General features: G+C 35.9%; 1 protein-coding gene across 3 annotated transcripts in view; it reads right to left on the bottom strand.

The window, feature by feature from the left end:
• ABCA5 (ATP binding cassette subfamily A member 5) overlaps nucleotides 1-21,530 on the bottom strand; it is a 75,173-nt gene that overhangs the window by 35,929 nt on the left and 17,714 nt on the right. For all 3 annotated transcript variants that reach the window (XR_004960313.1, XM_036268181.1, XM_036268182.1), the window contains 7 exons: nucleotides 20,996-21,184; nucleotides 12,921-13,068; nucleotides 10,305-10,473; nucleotides 8,757-8,815; nucleotides 2,664-2,774; nucleotides 1,330-1,505; nucleotides 696-815 (listed from right to left, as the gene is read on the bottom strand). Coding sequence is in view for 2 of the 3 variants with exons in the window: in XM_036268181.1 (XP_036124074.1) it covers nucleotides 696-815; nucleotides 1,330-1,505; nucleotides 2,664-2,774; nucleotides 8,757-8,815; nucleotides 10,305-10,473; nucleotides 12,921-13,068; nucleotides 20,996-21,184 (972 nt within the window). In the remaining variant the exon portion in view is untranslated. The remainder of the gene's footprint in view (nucleotides 1-695; nucleotides 816-1,329; nucleotides 1,506-2,663; nucleotides 2,775-8,756; nucleotides 8,816-10,304; nucleotides 10,474-12,920; nucleotides 13,069-20,995; nucleotides 21,185-21,530) is intronic.

Below are 21,530 nucleotides of genomic sequence, written 5' to 3'. Positions count from 1 at the left end.
ATGTAACAACTGCTTGTTAGAGAAGCAATTTGTTTTAAGCATATTTTAAATTTCAAAAACATGGTGGGTTGGTAGAAAGATAAATTCACATAAAGCCAGAACCCAGAGTCATCCCCTAGCTGGAGCAGCAAGGGCAAAAGTCACAGTACTGTAGGGACCAATGGGTCTCCTAGCAGCAGCCATAGATTTCTAGCACTTTGAAAAGTATTATCAGCTAGTTCTCTGTTTCTAAGAGACACATACAAAGTTAAATCAGCAGAAGAGTAAAAAAATTAAACAATTTCTTTGCTACTTTTCTATTTTAGAAATTTTATTATGAATTATTACAGAAATACAGAAAATAATAGAGAATAATAGAACAGTAGTATCTATTATAGCCACCAGTGAAATTTAGTAAATCTTATTTCTGGCCATATTCTCCTCAGCTCTTTTTTTAAATAAATAAAACATTATAGATATAACTAAAGGTCATCTCTTTCAGTTCCTCTTCCTAGACATGACCATTATCATAAAGATGTTATGCATCCTTCTGACTTTAATTTTAAAACCTTATTACTATAATTACATTTATAATACATAGTACTTTATGTGTGCTTAAATATCATGTGTGTGTGTACATACATATTTCTATAACCTGCTTTTTTATTTAACATAATTTAAAATTCTCTCATCAGTGACACCTAGTATTTGTTTACCTTTGGATTCCCAAGAACAGCAATTCCTAAAGACAATTTTCTTTTTTGACCACCACTTAACTTCTTAGCTTGATTATCTTTGATAGCCTGCATGTCTAAATCCAGTAAAACCTTCTGCACCTAAAAAAGTAAAGCATAGATGTTATTTTTTAAACCACACCATTTACAAAATTATCGATACTAGTTTTTAAGCATTCCAATTTTAAAATCAATTTTTAAAATGCCATTTTAGTACAGAATTCAGTTTTGACATACATTCATATATAATTTTGAAATAACAGAGAAAAAAATTCCTGATGGAAAGGTTTTACTTACATGTGACTTCCTAGGTAGTGGGGAAGAGGATCCGTGCAAAGGCTCTATGTGTGTGTGTCTGGGGTAGGGGGCAGGGGGAGAGAGGGGAAAAGAAAGAAATACCTATAGTGGGAGACTAGTATCCTCCAAATGAAATGAGGACAATTTTATGTGTGCAAAAACTTTACTCAAAATTTTAATTCTCTGTAATGATTTTGTTTACTGACTCAGAACAGGTTTTATATTTAGATTTTCAAGCCTATTTTTATTACACAAGTTATTACAAAAGATTGCTAATTTACAAGGAATAAAAGTAATGATTTCAATATGAATAACATACTTCTTGTATTATGTTATTAGCTGGTATTCCTTTGATTGAAGCCAAAATGGACAGGTTTTCTTCTACTGTTAAAACATCAAAGTGTATATCTAACTGTGGACAAATCCCAATCATTTTTCTTGCTTCAAACATTTCATCTATTTCTGAGACACTGTGTCCATATATAGAAGCAAACCCTAAAATCAAAATATATATTTAAATTCATATTAAATATATTAAGTATTAAAAATATACATGTATAATATATACACTAATTCAGTTACTTGTATATAAGACATACAAAGTAAGAGTATAAATTTGAAAAATACAATGCCCCCTCATTTCCACACTGTTGGTGATTTACTTCCACTAGTCCAATCTTAATTTCTGTCATCTTCAGGACTTATTACGTAGTGGAAAGGACAAGGAACCAGAAGCTTAATTGGTACATTATTTACACTTACATTCCAATAACAATTTTCCTTCATTTCCAGGCATTACACAATCGTGGAAAGAACAAAGAGATAAAAATATTCACATAACTAGCAGTGTGATCTTGAGAAATCAGTTAATCTTAATCCCAGCTTCTTCTTATATAAACTGAATACTAATATATCCCACTTAAGAATTGTTAAATCAATGTGGTAATGTAGAATCATAACAAAAATCATATATTCTCACATAAATGTAAGATTAATACTACAATCACAGTGACACAATTATGAACACACACCAAAATTTCAAAAGTTAAACTACAATTAAAAAGATGCAGATTCAATACATGGAAATTTTGCCCTTTCGTAAAGTAAAATATATTGCCACTCTTTTTGCTTATTGTGGAAATATGGAACTGCCATATTGAATTCTCACCTATAGGTCAATCACATATAACAATTACATGTTTAGGTATTGTTCTTAAAATTCTATTTTAGGAGATGATATTGACATTTATCTTTCCTTTTGAACTGTCACAGACTTAGAAATGTGTATCTATTTTCTCAACCTGAAATGTGTATAGGTCTCATTTAATAACCAATTACTGATTTATCCTTCCTTGAAAATGAAAAAGTCAACACACACACACACACACACACACACACACATTTGATAAAATAGGTACAAAATTAGAACCTTTTTATTTTATTAACCATGATTGAATCATTTAAAATTTCCTACTGAAAAACAAATGTAATAAAAAAAAAAAGATAAAACACCTTTATAGACACAGAAGTTGGTACCAAATCACTGGCAAAAATCAACCAGTACATATTTCAAGGATAATGATATTGTGACATCTTAGTTAATAATACTAAATAAAACAAGTAAGAGATTTTTCTATGTCAGGAAACTCTCACCATCAGAAGGTGGGCATAGTCCACAAAGAATATTCATCAATGTACTCTTTCCTGTTCCACTGTGTCCAAGTAATGCAGTAATCTGACCCTCATATATGTCAAATGACAAATCTAGTTCAGGAAAAAAAGAAGATTCAGATATAATTTTTATTTTGGTTGAGCTATAAAAGACAATTCATATTACTTGAGCAATCTTGAAATATGTGAATAAATTTAAAGTTACCAGCATACTTTTTAATATTATAATTTAATATTTAATATTATAGCATAATAACTGTTACAGTTAATGATATGAACAATAAGTAATAAAAATGAACTTTTATTTTTTGTTACACTAATTTAGAGGGTGTATAAAATATTAGGAGGAAATCTGTATACCCACTTTTGGGGAATTCCAAGGTAATAAAAAGGGATAAACAAACAAAAGTTTCTTCTCAACGGTATTTTTTTTTTCCCTTACTCGGGGACATTATTTTGCATTTATCTTCAGATAGAGCGGGAGGGAGAGAGGGAGGAAAAGAGAGATAAACATGGATGTGAGAGAAACACATGGACTGGTTGCCAACCAGGCCAGGGACAAACTGCAACTGAGGTACGTGCCCTTAGTGCAAACCAAACCTGGGACACTCTGGTCTGTGGGCCGATGCTCTAACCGCTGAGCCAAACCGGCCAGGGCTCCCAAGGGTATTCATAGGCGTAGTAAGCTAGAAATTGACCAACAGCATGGGAATAGCTAAGTTAATACCTGAAAGGTTCAATTTAAATAAGAGAAAAATAGAACAAAAAATGTCACTGGATGGATGTGTCAATCATTGAAGAAAGACAGGAAACAAGGATCTAAAAACCCAGCTTCAAATTCAGGGGTGGGCAAAAGTAGATGTACAGTTGTGAGTACGTGAATCAGAAATTATTCTTGTATCTTTATTTATTAAGTACTCTATTATCTATTTGTATTACAACTGTAAACCTACTTTTGCCAACCGCTATAAGTATAGCTCTTCATTTAATGAATGTGGGATTTAGTATCCCTAGAGCTGCAGGCCAGAAGTAAAAATGACTCCTCTCTGGAAGATTACATTATCCAGTTCATCAAATTATCTCTACAGTTATTCATACATAATATGTAGCACTCAGACAAAAATAACCAAGGAGGAGAAAGCAAGATAAGACCAAAAACCAACAGAAAAGACAAGCAATAGAAATAAACCTAGAAGAGACATAGATACTGGCGCCATATGACAAGATTTAAACATCATTATGCTCTGGCCAGTGTGGCTCAGTGCTTGAACATCAACTCATGCACCAAGAGGTCACTGGTTTGATTCCTGGTCTGGGTACATGCCTAGGTTGCGGGCCAATCCCTGGTGGGGGTGTGCAGTAGGCAGCCAATCAATGTTCTCTCTTACTGATGTTTCTATCTCTCTCCCCTTCTCCCTTCATCTCTCTCTAAAAAAATCAATAGGGAAAAATCATTTTACTATCATGTTCACAAGAGAATATTGGCAAAGAACTAAACACTGTATAAAAGAAGCAAGTGAAAAGATAAAAACTATAAAAGATACGTGAAAAAGATTTCATTAGTTTATCATCAGATTACACCCAACTAAAGAAAAAATTGGGGGACAAGTCAGAAGAAAATACCTAGATTAGAACACAGAGAGACAAAAGTGTCAAAAACTCAGAAAAGAGAACAGATAAATGGAATAAAATGAGAAGTCATAGCATGTAATAATAAAGATAGCGGGACAGAAAAAAGCAAATAGGACAGAAGCAACATTAAAACAGAAATGGCTGAGAATTCTCTAAAACAGAAGACATCAAAGCACAGACTGAAGAAGCACTATACAACCAAAGCAGAATAAATATAAAAACAAACAAAAAAAAACCACCAAGGCATATTATAGGAAAGCTGCTGAAAACCAAAAATAAACAGAAAGATCTTAAATCAATAGCACTAGTTATTACATAAATGCAAATTAAACCATATTAACATATCATTGTATTCTACCACAATAGCTAAAGTTTAAGGGACTTACAATACCAAAGGTTGGTGAGGATGTAGAGCAATCAGAACTGTCTGTCATATATTCTGATCACAGTAAAAATGGGTACCAACTTTAGAAAAATGTTCAAAGTACTTACTAAAGTTAAACATGTGACTTAGCAATTCTACTTGAGTTCTACTCTTGACCTAGAAATTCTACTCAAGTATAGTCATGCACCACTTAATGACAGCCATATACTCTGAAAAATGTACTATTAGGCAATTTTGTCATTGCGTGAACATCATAGAGTGACTGACACAGAGAGCTATACTCTTATACAACTAGCAGTGCAGTAGGTTGGTTTACACTAGCATCACTAAAAATACAAATTAAGGCTTTGCACTACAATGTTACGATGACTACCATGTCACTAGGTTATAGGAATTTTTCATCTCCATTTATAATCTTAATGGACCACCTTCATATATGTGGCCCATCATTGACCAAAACATTGTGTGGTGCATGACTATATTAAGAAAAAAATAAATCACTGTATATTCATACAAAAGAAAGCTAGCTAGTCATCAATAATAAAGAACAAGGTAGTGTGACAAACAGCACAACGGATAAATCTGAGACATAATACTGATTCCACTAACAGAAAATTCAAGTATAGACAAAACTAATCCATAAAGATAGACCTCAAAATAATTGCTATATCTGGGGGAGGATGGTACTGACTGGAAGGAGACATAAGTAAACCTTCAGAGTGCTAGAATTGTTCTCTGTCTTCATCTGTATATGGCTGTATACATTTGTAAAAGACTCATCACGCCATACATTTAAGATTTTCTGTATTTTATTAACTATGTTATAATGCAAGGAAAAGAACGTTAAAAGGTTAAAAATGTTCAACCAAAAAAAGCAAGAAAGGTAAAGAAAAAATATAGGACAGAGGAGACAAACAGTAACAAATTAATAAGATAGATGATTAAAATTCAAGTATAGCAATAAACTCATTATATGAAAATGAACTAAATATTACAATTAAAAGAAAAAGATTTTCAGGTCATATTTCGAAACTACAATAACAACTATACAGTACTTAATAGAGAGACACCTTCAAAAACAGATTGAAAGAAAAAGGATGAGAAAATATGTATCATGTAATCACTAGTGTAAAGGAAGCCATAACTCTGAATATATACGTATCTAATTGCATGGTCTAAAAAAATATGTAAAGGAAAACAATTAAGGAAGTACAAAAAAACAGACAAATTCACAATCATAATTAAAGATCTTCATTTTTTATCATTCTCGGTAAATGATAGAAGCACGTCCACAAAAAATGAATGAGTAAACATACAGAGATTTCAAAAACACAACTAACCAACCAGTTATGTAACACAATACACAACTGCAGAATATACATTTTGTACAAGTGCACACAGAAATGTACAAAAACTGACCATATATTGGGCGATGTAATCTCAATAAATCTCAAAAGGCTAAAACGAATTGTAGACTACATTGTCTGACTACAGTGAAATTATGTTAGAAATCTACAACAAAAAAATAAATCACCATATAGTTAAAAATAAAACCATAAATAATCCATGCAAAAAATCATAGTGAAAATTAGAAATATATGAAATTGAATAATATGAAAACAACCTGTCAAGACTTGTGTAATGCAGCTAAAGCCATGCTGAGATGAAAAATTATGTATTTAAAATGTATAATTATAAAATAATCTATGCATATATCACAAGAATTTAGGGGGGAAATCATATTTAAATTTAAAACCAGAAACACCCTGACTGGTGTGACTCAGTGGTTGAGCACTGACCCATGCACCAAGAGGTCGCCGGTTTGATTCCCAGTCAGGGTAGTGGGCCTGATCCCCAGTTCAGGGGCATGCAGGAGGCAGCCAATCAATGTTCTTTCTCATCAATGTTTCTGTCTCTCTCTCCCTTCCTCTCTCTCTAAAATCAATAAAGAAAAATTATTTTTAAAAGCAGAAACAATAAAAGAGAAAAAAATTTAGAAAATAGAAAACATAAATATGTGTGTGTGTGTGTGTGTGTGTGTGTATATATATATATATATATATATATATATACATATATAAATACAGAGGATCAACAAAGCCAAAAGTTGATACTAAAAAGAAAAAAGTACAAATAACAAATCTCAGGAATAAAAATAAGCCCTGGCCAGTCTGGCTCAGCGGTTGGAGCGTCGGCCTGCAGTCTACAGAGACGCGGGTTCGGTTCCCGGTAAGCGTACGACGTATCTCGGTTGCAAGTTTGTACCCGGCCCTGGTTGGGTTGTGCGGGAGGCAGCCACTCAATGTGTTCCTCTCATGCGATGTTTCTTTCTCTCTCTCTCCCTCCTACTCTATCTGAACAAAAAATGGAAAAATGTCTCCTCGGGTGAGGATAAAAATAAATAAAAAACAAAAAAATAAAGAGATTACTATAGATCCTATAGACCTTAATAATATGAAAAGACTATAAACAAGTTTTTGGCAATAAATTTTGAAAATAATAAAATGAAGGCTATCTAGAAAAATCAACATATGTTAGGCCAATGGTTCTCAAGTAGAGGTAGGGGGCTTAACATTCCCCCTCCACCTCCCACCCCATCCCCAAGGACATTTCGGAAGGCCTGAAGACATTTTCGGTTGTCACAACTGGGGAAAAGGGAGGCTGCTATGGGTATATAGTAGGTAGAGACCAGGCATGCTGCTTGTGATGATTAATTTTGTGTCAATATGGTTAGAGCTATGATACCCAGTTGTTTAGTCAAACACCAGAGTGAACTTTGCTGCAAAGATATTTTGTAGATGTGATAAACATTTGCAATCAGCTGACTTTAAGTAAAGGAGATTACCCACAATAACAGTGGTAAATCCCATCCAATCAGTTGGAAGGCCTGAAGAGCAAAAACAGGTTTCCTGGAGAAGGAAGTCTACCTCAATATTGTAGTACAGATTTACTCTGAAATCTGAGTTTCCCACCTACCTGCCTGCCTGCCTGCCTGCCCAACCTATGAATTTTGAACTCAAGACTGCAGCTCAACTCTTGCCTGAGTTTCCAAGCTGCCAGCCTGCCCTACAGATTTCAAAGTTGCCAGGAACCACAATTATATGAACCAATTCCTTAAAAATAATCTCCCTTCTAGGGGAGGGAAAAGATAAACCAAAGAACACTTATGCATATATGCACAACCAATCAACATGGACATTAGGCTAGGGAAGACAGAAGGGGGGTGGGCGTGGGAAGGAGGGGGTCAACGAGGAAAAACGGGAGACATCTGTAATACTTTGAACAATACAAATAGTAATAATCTCCCTTCTTCCCTCCTGTCCTCTCCCATGCAGCTCACTTATCTCTGTAAGTATATGTACATGCAAATATATATATTCTCTGGTGCTGAAGAACCTGGACTGACACACTGTTATATATTCTATAATTCTCAGAACTGGCCCTGACAGAAAAAGAATTATTAGGCCCCAAATGTCAGTAGTGGCAAGACTCTGAGTCTTAGGCCAAAAGAAAAAAATAAGGAACTAACCCATATACACATGCATAATAATAAAAGGAAAAAGGACATAGACTTGTTCAAATAGGTTGAATATTTTTCATCTTAATAGATACTACTATTTTTTTTTTTTCAATTCCCACCCAAGGATATTTTTCCATTGGTTTTTCAGATAGAGTAGGAGGGAGGGAGAGAGAGAAAAACATCGATGTGAAAGAGACACAATGATTGTCTGCCTCCCACACGAGCCCAACCAGGGCCAGGGATTGAACCTGCAACCAAGGTACGTGCCCTTGACCAGGAATCAAACCCGAGACTGTTTGGTCTGTGGGTCAACACTCCAACTGCTGAGCTAAACCAGCCCGAGCCAGATAATACTTTTTTATTTTACTACTTTGATGTTAGTTTTGTTATGAATATTAATCACATAAATATATATAAGTATCCCTAAAGGAAAAAGAGAAAATTGTGATAAAGAAGTTTAAATTTCCCACAAATTATGCAAATTGTTTCTCCATTTGTAGTTTAATACTATGGACTAAATACCAGAAAAGCTACTTACTTCTCAAAGCCTCCACATTTTCACCTTTCTTTCTGTAGGTCTTCTGAATACCACTGATTCTGAAAAACATCATTTTTGTATTTTAATTATTTAAAGCAGTTTATAAATGTGTTTCCATGTAAATTTTTATCAAATCTGTCAAACTTTATAGGAATAATAATAACTTCTTACTAAAATGATTAACCAAAGAAAACTGATATTAATTTTTAAAAGTATTTTAAAGAAACTACAAGAAAAAATTATATTGTATTCCTCTCCATTTTAAATGTCATTCATTTTTCATAAGCCGACTTCTAAAAACAAAGTGAAACATTTGATTCAAGCAATTTAGAGATTTCTTTTCATCTTTGATACGTCTGTTTACAACTAATCAAAAACGTCACATAAATTAAGAGAGATTAAAAACCAAATGCTATTCGTCACAACAGTACACATTTCAAACTACCTATAAATGTAAAGTGATTCTCTTATTCCACTTTGTTTTACACAATGTTTTAAAGAATTAATGGTTTTATTAACCAGACTGAATTTTACCCGTAAGAAGGCAGACCACTGGCCCACTAATTACATTCTAAGTACTTCACTCTCCCCAGCTTTTATACATTTTTCTTAAACTTAAAAGAACAACTATACTTCCCTTTTTCTTTCATTTGTATTTCTTCTCTCTTCATTATTATTTTTAAATTTGGTTTTGACTGATCTAGCAAAAAATAGTGATTAATTTCTTTGGTCCTTAGACATTAAACTAATACTCTAATTATGTCACAATACCGAAGGGTCTATGAAATTAACAGAGGACAATTTAATATGTTATATACATAACAGAGAAAGTTTAAAATAGCTTAACTGTGTAAACACCTAGTTTTCTTACTATAAATTCCTTGAAACATAAAAATTTCAAACCTAGCAACAATCTTATTCTAAATGGTTGAAAAGAAAATAACAAGTAGCTCTTTTTCTTTTTTTCCCATTGATTTGAGAGAAAGAGAAACATCGACTGGTTGCCTCCTGAACGTGCCCCAACTGGGAATCGAACCCGCAACCTGGCTATGTGCCCTGACCAGAAATCAAACCTACCACCTTCTGGTGTAAAGGACAATGCACCAACCAACTGAGCCACACTGGTGAGGGTGACAAGTATCTCTTATTAACACTGAATTTAAAAATCATGAAATGTGGCCCGGGCCAGTTTTGCTCAGCAGTTAGAGCGTCAGCCTGCGGTCCAGAGAGACCCGGGTTCGGTTCCCGCTAAGGGCGCATACCTCAGGTGCAGTTTGTCCCTGGCCCTGGCTGGTCGTGTGGGTGGCAGCCACTCGGTGTGTTCCTTTCACATCAATGTTTCTCTCTCTCTCACCCCCTCCCACTCTATCTGAACAAAAAATGGAAAAATGTCCTTGGGTGAGGATAAAAAAAATAAATAAAAAATCATGAAATGTGTACCAAATCTCCTAAGATATACATTACATACATTATTTAAAAGATAGGATTTAAATGTGGCATGTTCTATCAGCAGTTCTTATGCCTAAATTCCCAAAGACTAAATCATACCTTATGGCTTCTTTTCCTATAAATTCTGAAGAAACGGGCTCAACAATTTCACTAAAACTAATATTCCCATTAACATTGCCCTCTGATAACTCCTTATAATTTCTTTTGTTCTTTGACCAATATGATGGCTTCAGAAAATATAAAGATGATCTCCGTAAGCCAAATTCCCCTGAAAAATAAAAAACTGAGTTATCATAACAAATTATTTCTGAAAACAAGTTTTTAAATCATAAAGACAATATGTGAAATAAAGAACAACCCAGATCTTGTTTAGATATAAAGTACTAAATCAATATTGTGTAAAAAATAAAAGTTTTATTGACAACTACGTCAGTGAATAAATAGTTTCAGAGTTCTCAGAGTGCATGGGAATGTACAGGTGAGTAAAGCACATTTTTTGCCCTAAAGAAATTTAAATCTTTATGAGTACACATATATCAAGTGGCTAAAAGACAATGCAAAACATGAGGCATTTCATCCATAATGCTAATAAAAGTCTAGAAGAGGAAAAGTTTATATCTGGATAGGGGATATATCCTGAAAGTTTGATTGTATCATATAATACAGTCTTTGAAAATAGGAAGTTTTTAGAAAAGTAAATCTAGTTCACAGAGACTTTCAGAACTTGGAGAATAATACAGCAACAGGACAGACATGAGAGACTTATGTATGGTAGACAGTGATAGTTGCTCACATGCTATGTACCCATTTTCATCCTAAAAACTGACACACATTTTTTTTTAATATCCACTCTTCCAGAAGGCCACAGGTTTCAAAGAAATCTGATCCCAATAATACAGAAGACTGTTATCAGTTCTTGGCATGCTCTAGTCACTGCTTTTGCTCCAGCCATAAGCATGTAACCAATCAGAAGCAAAGGGCTTAACTGGGGGAAAAGTGCACCCTCCTTCCACTGCCCATGAACAAAGAAGCATCAACACCCTGGGGCCATGAGAAGAGCAAATCTGCTAGACTCTGAGACAGAGGGGGCAAAAGCATGGAGAAAGTGGGTCCCTGATGACATAGTTGAACAAGTCAAACTTGAAAGCCATTCTATCTTTGGACTTCCTTTTAAGTCAAACAGTTGATTTCCTTCCTGTTTAATCCAGTTAGAAAAGGTTTTCTGTTATGAGTAGCTAAAAACAATTTGACACATTGGAAATGTGTTTAAATAGGTAAATGGGACTGTACAAATGAATATTAAATGCAATAAATAGGGGGAGAGTAATAAGGAAAAATTAAATATATAAAAATATTGTGGAGGATATTAATATGAGTTTCTAATTAGTTATACCTGTAATAAGGATATGACCACTAAGGTTTTTGAGCAGGTGATGAACTTGATTAAAAGAAATGATGAAGTTCTTAGACTCAAGGTAGGTAATTAGATGAGAGGTATTAGAACAGTCTGGACTAGTGCTGCCCAATTGAACTTTCTGTAATGATGGAAATGTCCTGCGTCTACATTGGAGCACACAGTAATTAACAGCCATTTGTGGCTACAGAGCACTTACAATGTGGCTTGTGCTACAAGGAAGTAAATTGTTAATTTATTTAATTCAAATGAATTTAAATTTTAAAAGCCACGTGTTTGCCCTGGCTTGCTTTGCTCAGTGGTTAGGGTGTTGGCCCTCGGACCAATGAGTCACAGGTTCGATTCCAGTCAAGGGCATGCACCTCAGTTGCAGTTCGTGCCCAGCCCTGGTGAGGGTCATGCAGGAGGCAACCAGTCAATGTGACCTTCTCGTGTTGATGCGTTGATGTTTCTCTTTCTCTCTCTCCCTCCCTCCCACTCTATCTAAAGATGAAGGGAAAAATATCCTCAGGTGAGGATTGAAAAAAAAAACAAAAATAAAAGCCATGGGTTTAGTGGTTACCATATAAAACAGTGCAGTAATGAGGAACTCAAGGAGAAAAGTAAAGGGGGAAATGGATATTTAATAATATTTTGAATCTATAGGAGCTTGCTACAGATCAGTGGTTTTCAACCCTTTTCATCTCATGGCACACATAAAGAACTAAAATTCTGCAGCACACCAAAAAAAAAATTTTTTTTGCTTATCAGACCAAAAAAAAAGTATAATTTTGATTCATTCACACCAGACAGTTATTGGTTTTTACTGCTGTTGTTGTGTTGGCTGTTGTCATTTTCTCTGACAATCTAAAGGAAAAGAGGTCAGTGTTTCCTGACTAAATAATCAGGTATTGCCTGTTTTAAAGTTCTTGTAGCATACTGGTTGAAAATCACTGCTACAGATGCAGGATAGGAGATGAGAAGAATGGTAGGAGATACAAGATTGCTTCATAGTTTTAGACCTTAGAGGGTAAAATAATGAAATACTTTAGCCGAAGAAGACTGGCATAGGGAAGTACCAAGTTAAGAAGTTCAGGTAGAGACTTAGGCTTTCAAAACAAATTGTTTTTATACAATCTTCTTATATTTAATAGTGGTTAAGACATAAGGTACAAATATACTTATTTAAAGTTAAATTAAAAGCTTTAACAATGAATATAAGTTGGGTACTCTGGCTAGAAAAAAAATAAAATTAAGTTGACTCTACATGGACAAAAAAGACTAAAAATCTTTCAAGTGAAATCCAATAACTATCTGCGTACCTGGAATGACTTGATCAAGATAAATAGCCAAGAGGACATAGAATATACTATTAAGTGCTAGCATGATAATAGTAATAATTAGAGGATATGGGCCTTCAGTTAACTTAGAAAATAAAGCACCTTCGTTAATATCTTCCAAATGCATGACCTGAAAAACAGAAACATTAACTTTATTATATAAAAATGATAATAAAAATAAGCAAAAGCTAACACTGCTTAGAGTTACTCCTTATATCCAGAATGACACTAATCAAACTACACCTTTTAACAGATTAAAGTCTACCAAACTAGTAACATAAATGTATAAGGAAAACAGTAAGAATTTTAGCAAACTCTAAGTTTACCACAGCAATCCCTTTCAATCATGTTTTTAATGTTGTGCTTCGAGAGCAAGCATACATCCACTCTTGGAGCATTTAATTCTAATACGATTACTATCAAATGATAATAAATAAAGTAAAAAAACAAAGATAGTAAAAAAAAAATAAAGATGTTAATATAAAACAAACAAAAGGGTTATGGTCCACACAGAGGGCAAACAAATTAAGCATCAGAGGATAAAATATGGCCGGCATCTTTTCTTTTCTTTTTTTTTTATTATTATTATTTTACGGCAACTTTTCAATACTGAAAAAGGAGAAGGTACTAAAATTAATTAACATAATTATTAACACAATTATTAAATTATTCATAGTAGATATATGTGACAAAGCAGAAATAAATGTACTAGAGTCTAAGGCCTCATTTAGGTCATAGACCTGTCATTAAGAGTATACACTTTGGACTAGGAAAATGGCGGCGGAGTGAATGGAAGCTACACAGACCATCTCCCAGGACCAAACTGGAATTACAATGAAAATAAAGACAAATCGTCAGGAAAAGGCAACCACAAGCAGCTTGGAGGACCACATATCCAGGGACACTGACTCAATCCTGGTAGGCTTGCGAAGACGCAAGAGGGGCCTGGGAGCCCACAGTCCGCAGTGGCCTGGGCTGGGACCTGCGGGGGCCTTGCCTGGGACCTGTGGGCTCTGCGGGGACCTGCGACCTCCACTGGGAGCTGCCACAGCCTCTGCAGGAGCTATGGCCTTAGCTGGGAGGGGCACCCTTAGCTGGGAGCAGCGCCCTCGGGTTAAAGACCCAAGCGGCTCCACGGCACAGAGCAGGGACAGAGGCTAAATTGGCAGCAGCCACTCACCGTGGGCTCCAGCAGAGGGAGGGCAGACTGGACTGCAACTGTGTGGGGACACTTGAAATTTGGAGGGCGCTCAGAGCTTTTGCTGAGTTGCAGCCACACAGGACTATGGTCATCTTACTCTTTCCCAGGGCCCTGGGGAGAGGTGGTGGTCCCTCCCTCGGAGATTCAATCCCACCCGGTGGCCATTGAAATGCTATCTGAGGCCCATTACCAACCAGCATCTGCCCCATCCTCAGGAAATCTTCTTACACTGAGCACCTGAGGGAGTTTTTCAGTCAACTCAGAAACCAAGGTTCTTTAGGTGACCTCTACTAATAGCCTCCAGGCAAAAAAGCTAGAGGATAACTACCATTCCCTGGGCTAGCAACTCTAACCAGGAAAGTAAGACTCGACAGTGGTGTTTAAAGTGGGTCCTCCCTGCCTCATCCAAACCCAGGAGAGGGAGCCACAAAAACAGCAGAAGACCAATACCCACAGGGAAAATTTGGCAGGTTCCAAAGCCCACTGTGATAGCCAAAATGATGAAACATAGAAACAAAAGCCAAATGAAAGAACAAGAAACCTCTACCAAAGATGACATAAATGAGGTGCAGTTAATCAAGTTAACAGAACTGGAATTCAGAGCCATGATCTTGAGGAAGCTCAATAGCATGTGTAAGGACATGAGCACCATGACTAAAGACATAGAAATGTTGAAAATCAACCAATTGGAAATGAAAAACCACCAAGAAGAAATGAAGAATGACATAGGAGAAATAAAAAAAACATTGGAAAGTCTAAATAGCAGAGTAGAGGAAGCTGAGGACCGGATCAGTGAATTAGAAGATAGGGTAGAAAAAAAATCAACCAATCAAAAAAACAAAAGGAAAAAACAATTAAAAGGCAGAAAGACGGCTTAAGAGAACTGGGGGACAACTGGAAACGTAATAACATTCGCGGGGGAGAGGAAGGGGGAGGGGGTGGGGGAGGAGAAGAGGAAGAAGAAGAAGAGGAGGAGGAGGAGGAGGAGGAGGAGGAGGAGGAGCAAGGGTTAGAGAATATATTTGAAGAAATACTGACAAAAAACATCCCTAATTTGGTGAAGGAAGAAGGCATTCGAGTTCAAGAAGCACAGAGAGCCCCAAGTAAGAAGAACCCAAACAGGTCCACAACAAGACACATAGTAATCAAAGTGCCAAAAATCACAGACAGTCCTGGGCAGTTTGACTCAGCGGTTAGAGCGTTGGCCTGCGGACCCGAGAGACCCGGGTTCGGTTTCCGCTAAGGGCACGTACCTCAGTTGCAGTTTGTCCCTGGCCCAGGCTGCGTTGTGTGGGTGGCAACTACTCGATGTGTCCCTTTCACGTCGATGTCTCTGGGTTGTGTGGGTGGCAACTACTCGATGTGTCCCTTTCACGTCGATGTTTCTCTCTCTCTCTCTCTCTCTCTCTCTCTCTCTCTCTCCCTCCCTCCCTCCCACCCACCCACCCTCCCACTCTATCTGAACAAAATATCAAAAAATGTCCTCGGGTGAGGATAAACAAACAAACAAAAAAAACAAAATATCAAAAAATGTCCTCGGGTGAGGATAAACAAACAAACAAAAAAATTAAATACAAAGAGAGAATCCTAAAAGCAGCAAGAGAGAAGCAACAGGTTAGCAACAAAGGAAACCCCATAAGGCTCTCAGCTGACTTCTCAACAGAAACACTACAGGCCAGAAGGGAATGGCATGAGGTAATCAAGGTCATGAAAAACAAGGATCTGAATCCAAGACTACTCTACCCAGCAAGGCTATAATTCAAAATAAAAGGTCAAATAAAGAGCTTCCCAGACAAAAAAAGGATAAAGGAATACATTAGCACCAACCCAGCACTGCAAGAAATGTTAAAAGGACTGCTGTAATTAGCAGGAGAAATAGGAAGAAAAAAAATAGAACCACATTAAACAAAAATGGCAATAAATAAGTACATATCAATAATCACCATTAATGTAAATGGATTGAATACTCCAATAAAAAGACACAGAGTAGCTGACTGGATAAGAAAGCATAACTCATCTATATGTTGTTTGTAAGAGACCCACCTCACAACAAAAGACTCACATAGATTGAAAGTGAAGGGATGAAAAAAAATTTTCCAAGCAAATGGAAAGCAAAAAAAAGCTGGGGTAGCAATACTCATATCTGATCAAATAGATTTCAAAATGAAGGCCATAACTAGAGACAAAGAGGGCCACTACATAATATTGAAAGGATCTATCCAACAGGAAGATATAACCTTGATAAACATATATGCACCCAACATAGGAGCACCAAATATATTAAAAATCTTCTGGAGGACTTCAAAGGAGAAATCGATAGCAATACAATCATAGCAGGGGACTTCAACACTCCACTGACATCACTGGATAGATTCTCTAGACAAAAAATTAGCAAGGAAACAGAGACTCTGAATGAAGCACTAGACCAAATGGATTTAATAAATATCTACAGAGAATTACACCCCAAAACTACAAAATTCACATTGTTCTCAAGTGTACATGGGACATTCTCAAAGATAGACCACATGTTAGGACACAAACTAAGTCTCTACAAGTTCAAGAAGACTGAAATCATATCAAGCATCTTCTCAGATCACAATGGCATGAAACTAGAAATCAATTGCAACAAGAACATGCAAAGACATTTCAACACATGGAAGCTAAATAGCATGTTATTAAATAATGAATGGGTTATCAAGGAGATCAAGGAAGAAATAAAAAACTTCCTGGAAACCAATGAAAATGAAGACACAACAGAAAATCGATAGAATGCAGCATAAGCAGTTCTGAGAGGGAAGTTGGTAGCACTACAGGCCTACCTCAAGAAACAAGAAAAATATCTAATAGACTATCTAAACTCACAACTTAAAGAACTAGATAGCAAACAAAAAGCAAACCCCAGAGCAAGTAGAAGGAAGGAAATAGTAAAGATCAGAGCAGAAATAAATGACACAGAGTCCTTAAAAACAATTGAAAGGATCAATGAAACAAAGAGCTGGTTTTTCGAAAAGATAAACAAGATTGATGGACCCTTACTTAGACTCATCAAGAAACAAAGAAAGAGAACCCAAATACACAAAATCAGAAATGAAAGAGGAGTAACAAATGACACCACAGAAACACAAAAGATCGTTAACAACTACTATGAACAATTATATGGCAACAAATTCGACAAACTAAGCGAAATGGACAAATTTCTAGAAACACACAGTCTCCCAAAACTGGACCGGGAAGAGACAGAAAACTTCAACAGACCAATAACAACAGAAGAAATTGAAGATGTAATCAAGACTCTCCCAGCAAACAAAAGCCCAGGCCCAGATGGCTTCTCCGGGGAGATTTACCGAACATTCAAAGAAGAACTAACACCCATTCTCCTCAAACTATTTCAAAAAATTCAAGAACAAGGAAGATTTCCAAACTCATTTTATGAAGCCAGCATAATTCTAATTCCAAAACCAGAAAAAGACATACACAGAAAGAAAACTACAGGCCAATATCCCTGATGACATAGATGCCAAAATCATGAACAAAATACTAGCAAATCGGATCCAGCAATACATCAACAAAATTATTCACCATGACCAAGTGGCATTCATCCCAGGGATGCAAGGCTGGTACAATATTCACAAATCCATAAATGTGATACACCACATAAATAAAATGAAGAATAAAAACCACAAGATCATATCAATAGATGCGGAAAAAGCCTTCAACAAAATCCAGCATCCATTTCTGATACAAACTCTCAGCAATGTGGGAATAGAGGGATCATATCTCGACATAATAAAGGCCATATATGAAAGACCTACAGCCAACATCATACTCAATGGGCAAAAACTAAAAGCATTTCCCTTAAAAACAGGAACAAAGCAAGGATGTCCACTTTTGCCACTCTTATTTAACATAGTACTGGAAGTCTTAGCCACAGCAATCGGACAGGAAGAAAAAATAAAAGGGATCAAAACTGGAAAGGAGGAAGTGAAACTGTCATTATTCGCAGATGACATGATACTATACGTAGAAAACCCCCAAAGACTCCATCAAAAATTTACTAGACTTAATAAATGAATTTGGAAAAGTAGCGGGAAACAAAATTAACGTCAAGAAATCGATGGCATTTTTATACACCAATGATGAACTCACAGAAAGAGAAACTAAGAAAACAATCCCACTTACCATTGCGGCAAAAAAATTAAGATACCTAGGAATAAACTTAAACCAAAGAAATAAAAAACCTATTCTCAGAAAACTACAGGTCATTGAAAAAAGAAATACAGGAAGATACAAAAAAGTGGAAGCACATACCCTGTTCATGGATTGGAAGAATTAACATCATTAAAATGTCCATACTACCCAAAGCAATCGATACATTCAATGCAATCCCCATCAAAATACCAACGGTATACTTCACAGAATTAGAACAAATACTTCAAAAGTTCATATGGAACCAAAAAAGACCCTGAATAGCCACAGCAGTCTTACAAAAGAGAACAAAGTTGGAGGGATCAAATTACCAGATTTCCGGTTATACTACAAAGCCACTGTAATCAAAACAGCCTAGTACTGGCACAAGAACAGGCATATAGACCAGTGGAACAGAACAGAGAATCCAGAAATGGACCTAAGGCAATATGCTCAATTATTATTTGACAAAGGTGGCAAGGGCATACAGTGGAGTAAGGACAGCATCTTTAATAAATGGTGTTGGGAAAATTGGACAGCTACATGCAAAAAAATGAAACTAGACCATCAACTTACACCCTACACAAGAATAAACTCAAAATGGTTAAAAGACTTAAATGTGACTCATGAATCCAAAAAAATCCTAGAAGAAACTGTAGGCAACCAAATTTCAGACATCAGATGCAGCAGAATTTTCACTGATACATCACCTAAAACAATAGAAACAAAGGAGAAAATGAACACATGGGACTACATCAAACTCAAAAGCTTCTGCACAGCAAAAGATACAATCATCAAAATGGAAAGGCTACCCACTGTATGGGAGAGCATAATGCCAATGATATATCAGATAAGGGGTTAATTTCCAATATAGAGAGAGTGCTCATACAACTCAACAAAAGGAAGACAAAGAACCCAATTAAAAAATGTGCAGAGGAAGTAAATAGACACCTCTCCAAACAGGATATACAAATGACTAAGAGACATTATGAAGAAATGCTCGACATCACTAATCATCAGAGAGATGCAAAATAAAAGGACAATGAGGTATCACCTCACACCTGTCAGAATGGCCACCATCAACAAATCATCAAGCAAGTGTTGGCAAGGGTGTGGAGAAAAGGGGACTCTAGTACACTGCTGGTGGGAATGCAGACTGTTGCAGCCACTAAGGAAAACAATATGGTGTTACCTCAAAAAATTAAAAATTGAACTCCCATTTGACCCATTGATCCCACTTCTAGGAATATACCCTAAGAAGCCTGAAACAGCAATCAGAAAGAATATATGTACCCCCATGTTTGTAGCAGCATTATTTACAATAGCTAAGATCTGGAAACAGCCCAACTGTCCATCAGTAGACGAATGGATAAAAAAGCTGTGGTACATATACACAATGGAGTACTATGCAGCTCTAAGAAAGAAAGATCTCTTATCCTTTGAGACAACATGGAGGGACCTGGAAAGTCTCATCCTAAGTGAAACAAGCCAAACAGAGAAAGACAAGTATCATATGATCTCACTTATTCGTGGAATATAATGAACAGAACAGTCTGAGGAAGGGGGTAGTCCCAGAGACGTGGAAGTGGGGTATAGACTGACAATCCCCAGAAGAGAGGGTAGTGGGGGAGAGATAAACCACAGAACTTATATGCATGTATGCATGAACAATGGACATGGACAACAAAGCTGGGGACAGGGCAGGGAGGGAAAGGGAGGGGGGAATTAGTGGGGGGGGGGGAGAAACATCTGTAACAAAAATTAATTAATTAATTAAAAAAATAAAAAAATAATAATACTTTCACCCCCCCCTCCAAAAAAAAAGAGTATACACTTTAATTACCCTGGCCAGTGTGGTTCAGTGGCTGAGGGTCCACCCATGCACCAAGAGGTTGCCAGTGATTCCCCGTCAGGGCACATGCCCAGGTTGTGGTCTGACCCACAGCGGGGGTGGTGTGTGTGTGTGTGTGTGTGTGTGTGTGTGTGTGCGCGCGCGCGTAGGAGGCAGTAGATCAATGTTCTCTCCCATGGATGTTTCTATCTCTCTCTCTTTTTCCCTTCCTCTCTCTCTAAAATCAATAAAGAAAAAATATTTTTAAAAATCTTTATATCACCATTCTGAAAAGAAGGAGATGAAATAGATGACACTGAACACAACAAAAACCTATGAACCTATAATTCTACCTTCTTAAGTGAAGGGGACTTTAATTACTTAAGACCTAAGAGCGGTGGTTATACACTTTGGAAACCTGCTTCACACACAATTTTCTCCAGGCACACATCTGAGATTATTTTATAACAGGTAGCAATATAACCAAGTCATAAGCAATCTAAATTACCTGATGCTTAAACTAATCACTTCTTTTTTTAAAGAATATGTTTTTTATTGATACTAATGACTTCTAACAGAGTTACTGCAATTAACTAGATTGCTGAGATATACTAAAGCTGAAAGTGGAGAACTTATAGATAAATGAACAAATTACAAATGGAGAAAATTAAATAAAACCAATATAAAATGTACTTCAGTATTCAAATATCATTCCTTTCTCAGGTTGAAATTTAATTTTTTTTTTTTCCAAATCAGAGGTAGTATATTCATAGTAGTATAACAAGCTGCATGTAGCTGAAAGAAAATATTTAGTGAAAGCAACATAAAAATATTACCTACCTGTGCAATACCAATTAAAAAAGTACACTGACAGAAGGGACTTAAAAGCCACACTAATGACTTGGGAAAACTTTCCATGAGGACTATCAAAAGGCCAACAAATCCAAAAGCCACAGTGACTAAAAATTCAACTATTCCCACATGTTTTGACTTTTTAAAAAGAGGTGTCAGCATTAAAGCAAAAAATACCTATAAAATATAAATGTTAAGGTTAGTACACGCACTGTTCATATACATTGCTATTAAAACAAATATAATTAATTTCTAACTACTATGGTAAAATATTTTATTTTTATATAAACAGCGACATACATTTAAAATTTTAAGCTGACAAATTTAAAAACTGTGTATTATCTGTATAGTAGGCAAACATGATCACCTCTAGTCTATGGAAACCATAAACAGCTATGCATTTCTGCAGTTAGATGTGTACACAAAATAATAAATCAATAAGCTTTTAAATACAGACCCCATCTTTAAAATTTGATATATCGATATGAAACAAAACCATTTCAAAACTGGGCAATTATATACA

Source organism: Molossus molossus, unplaced genomic scaffold (genome assembly GCF_014108415.1).
Source record: "Molossus molossus isolate mMolMol1 unplaced genomic scaffold, mMolMol1.p scaffold_m16_p_19, whole genome shotgun sequence".
NCBI classification, from domain to species: domain Eukaryota; kingdom Metazoa; phylum Chordata; class Mammalia; order Chiroptera; family Molossidae; genus Molossus; species Molossus molossus.
The sequence above is the reverse complement of the archived record's forward strand: the minus strand, read 5'-3'. Positions and strand labels throughout refer to the sequence as shown.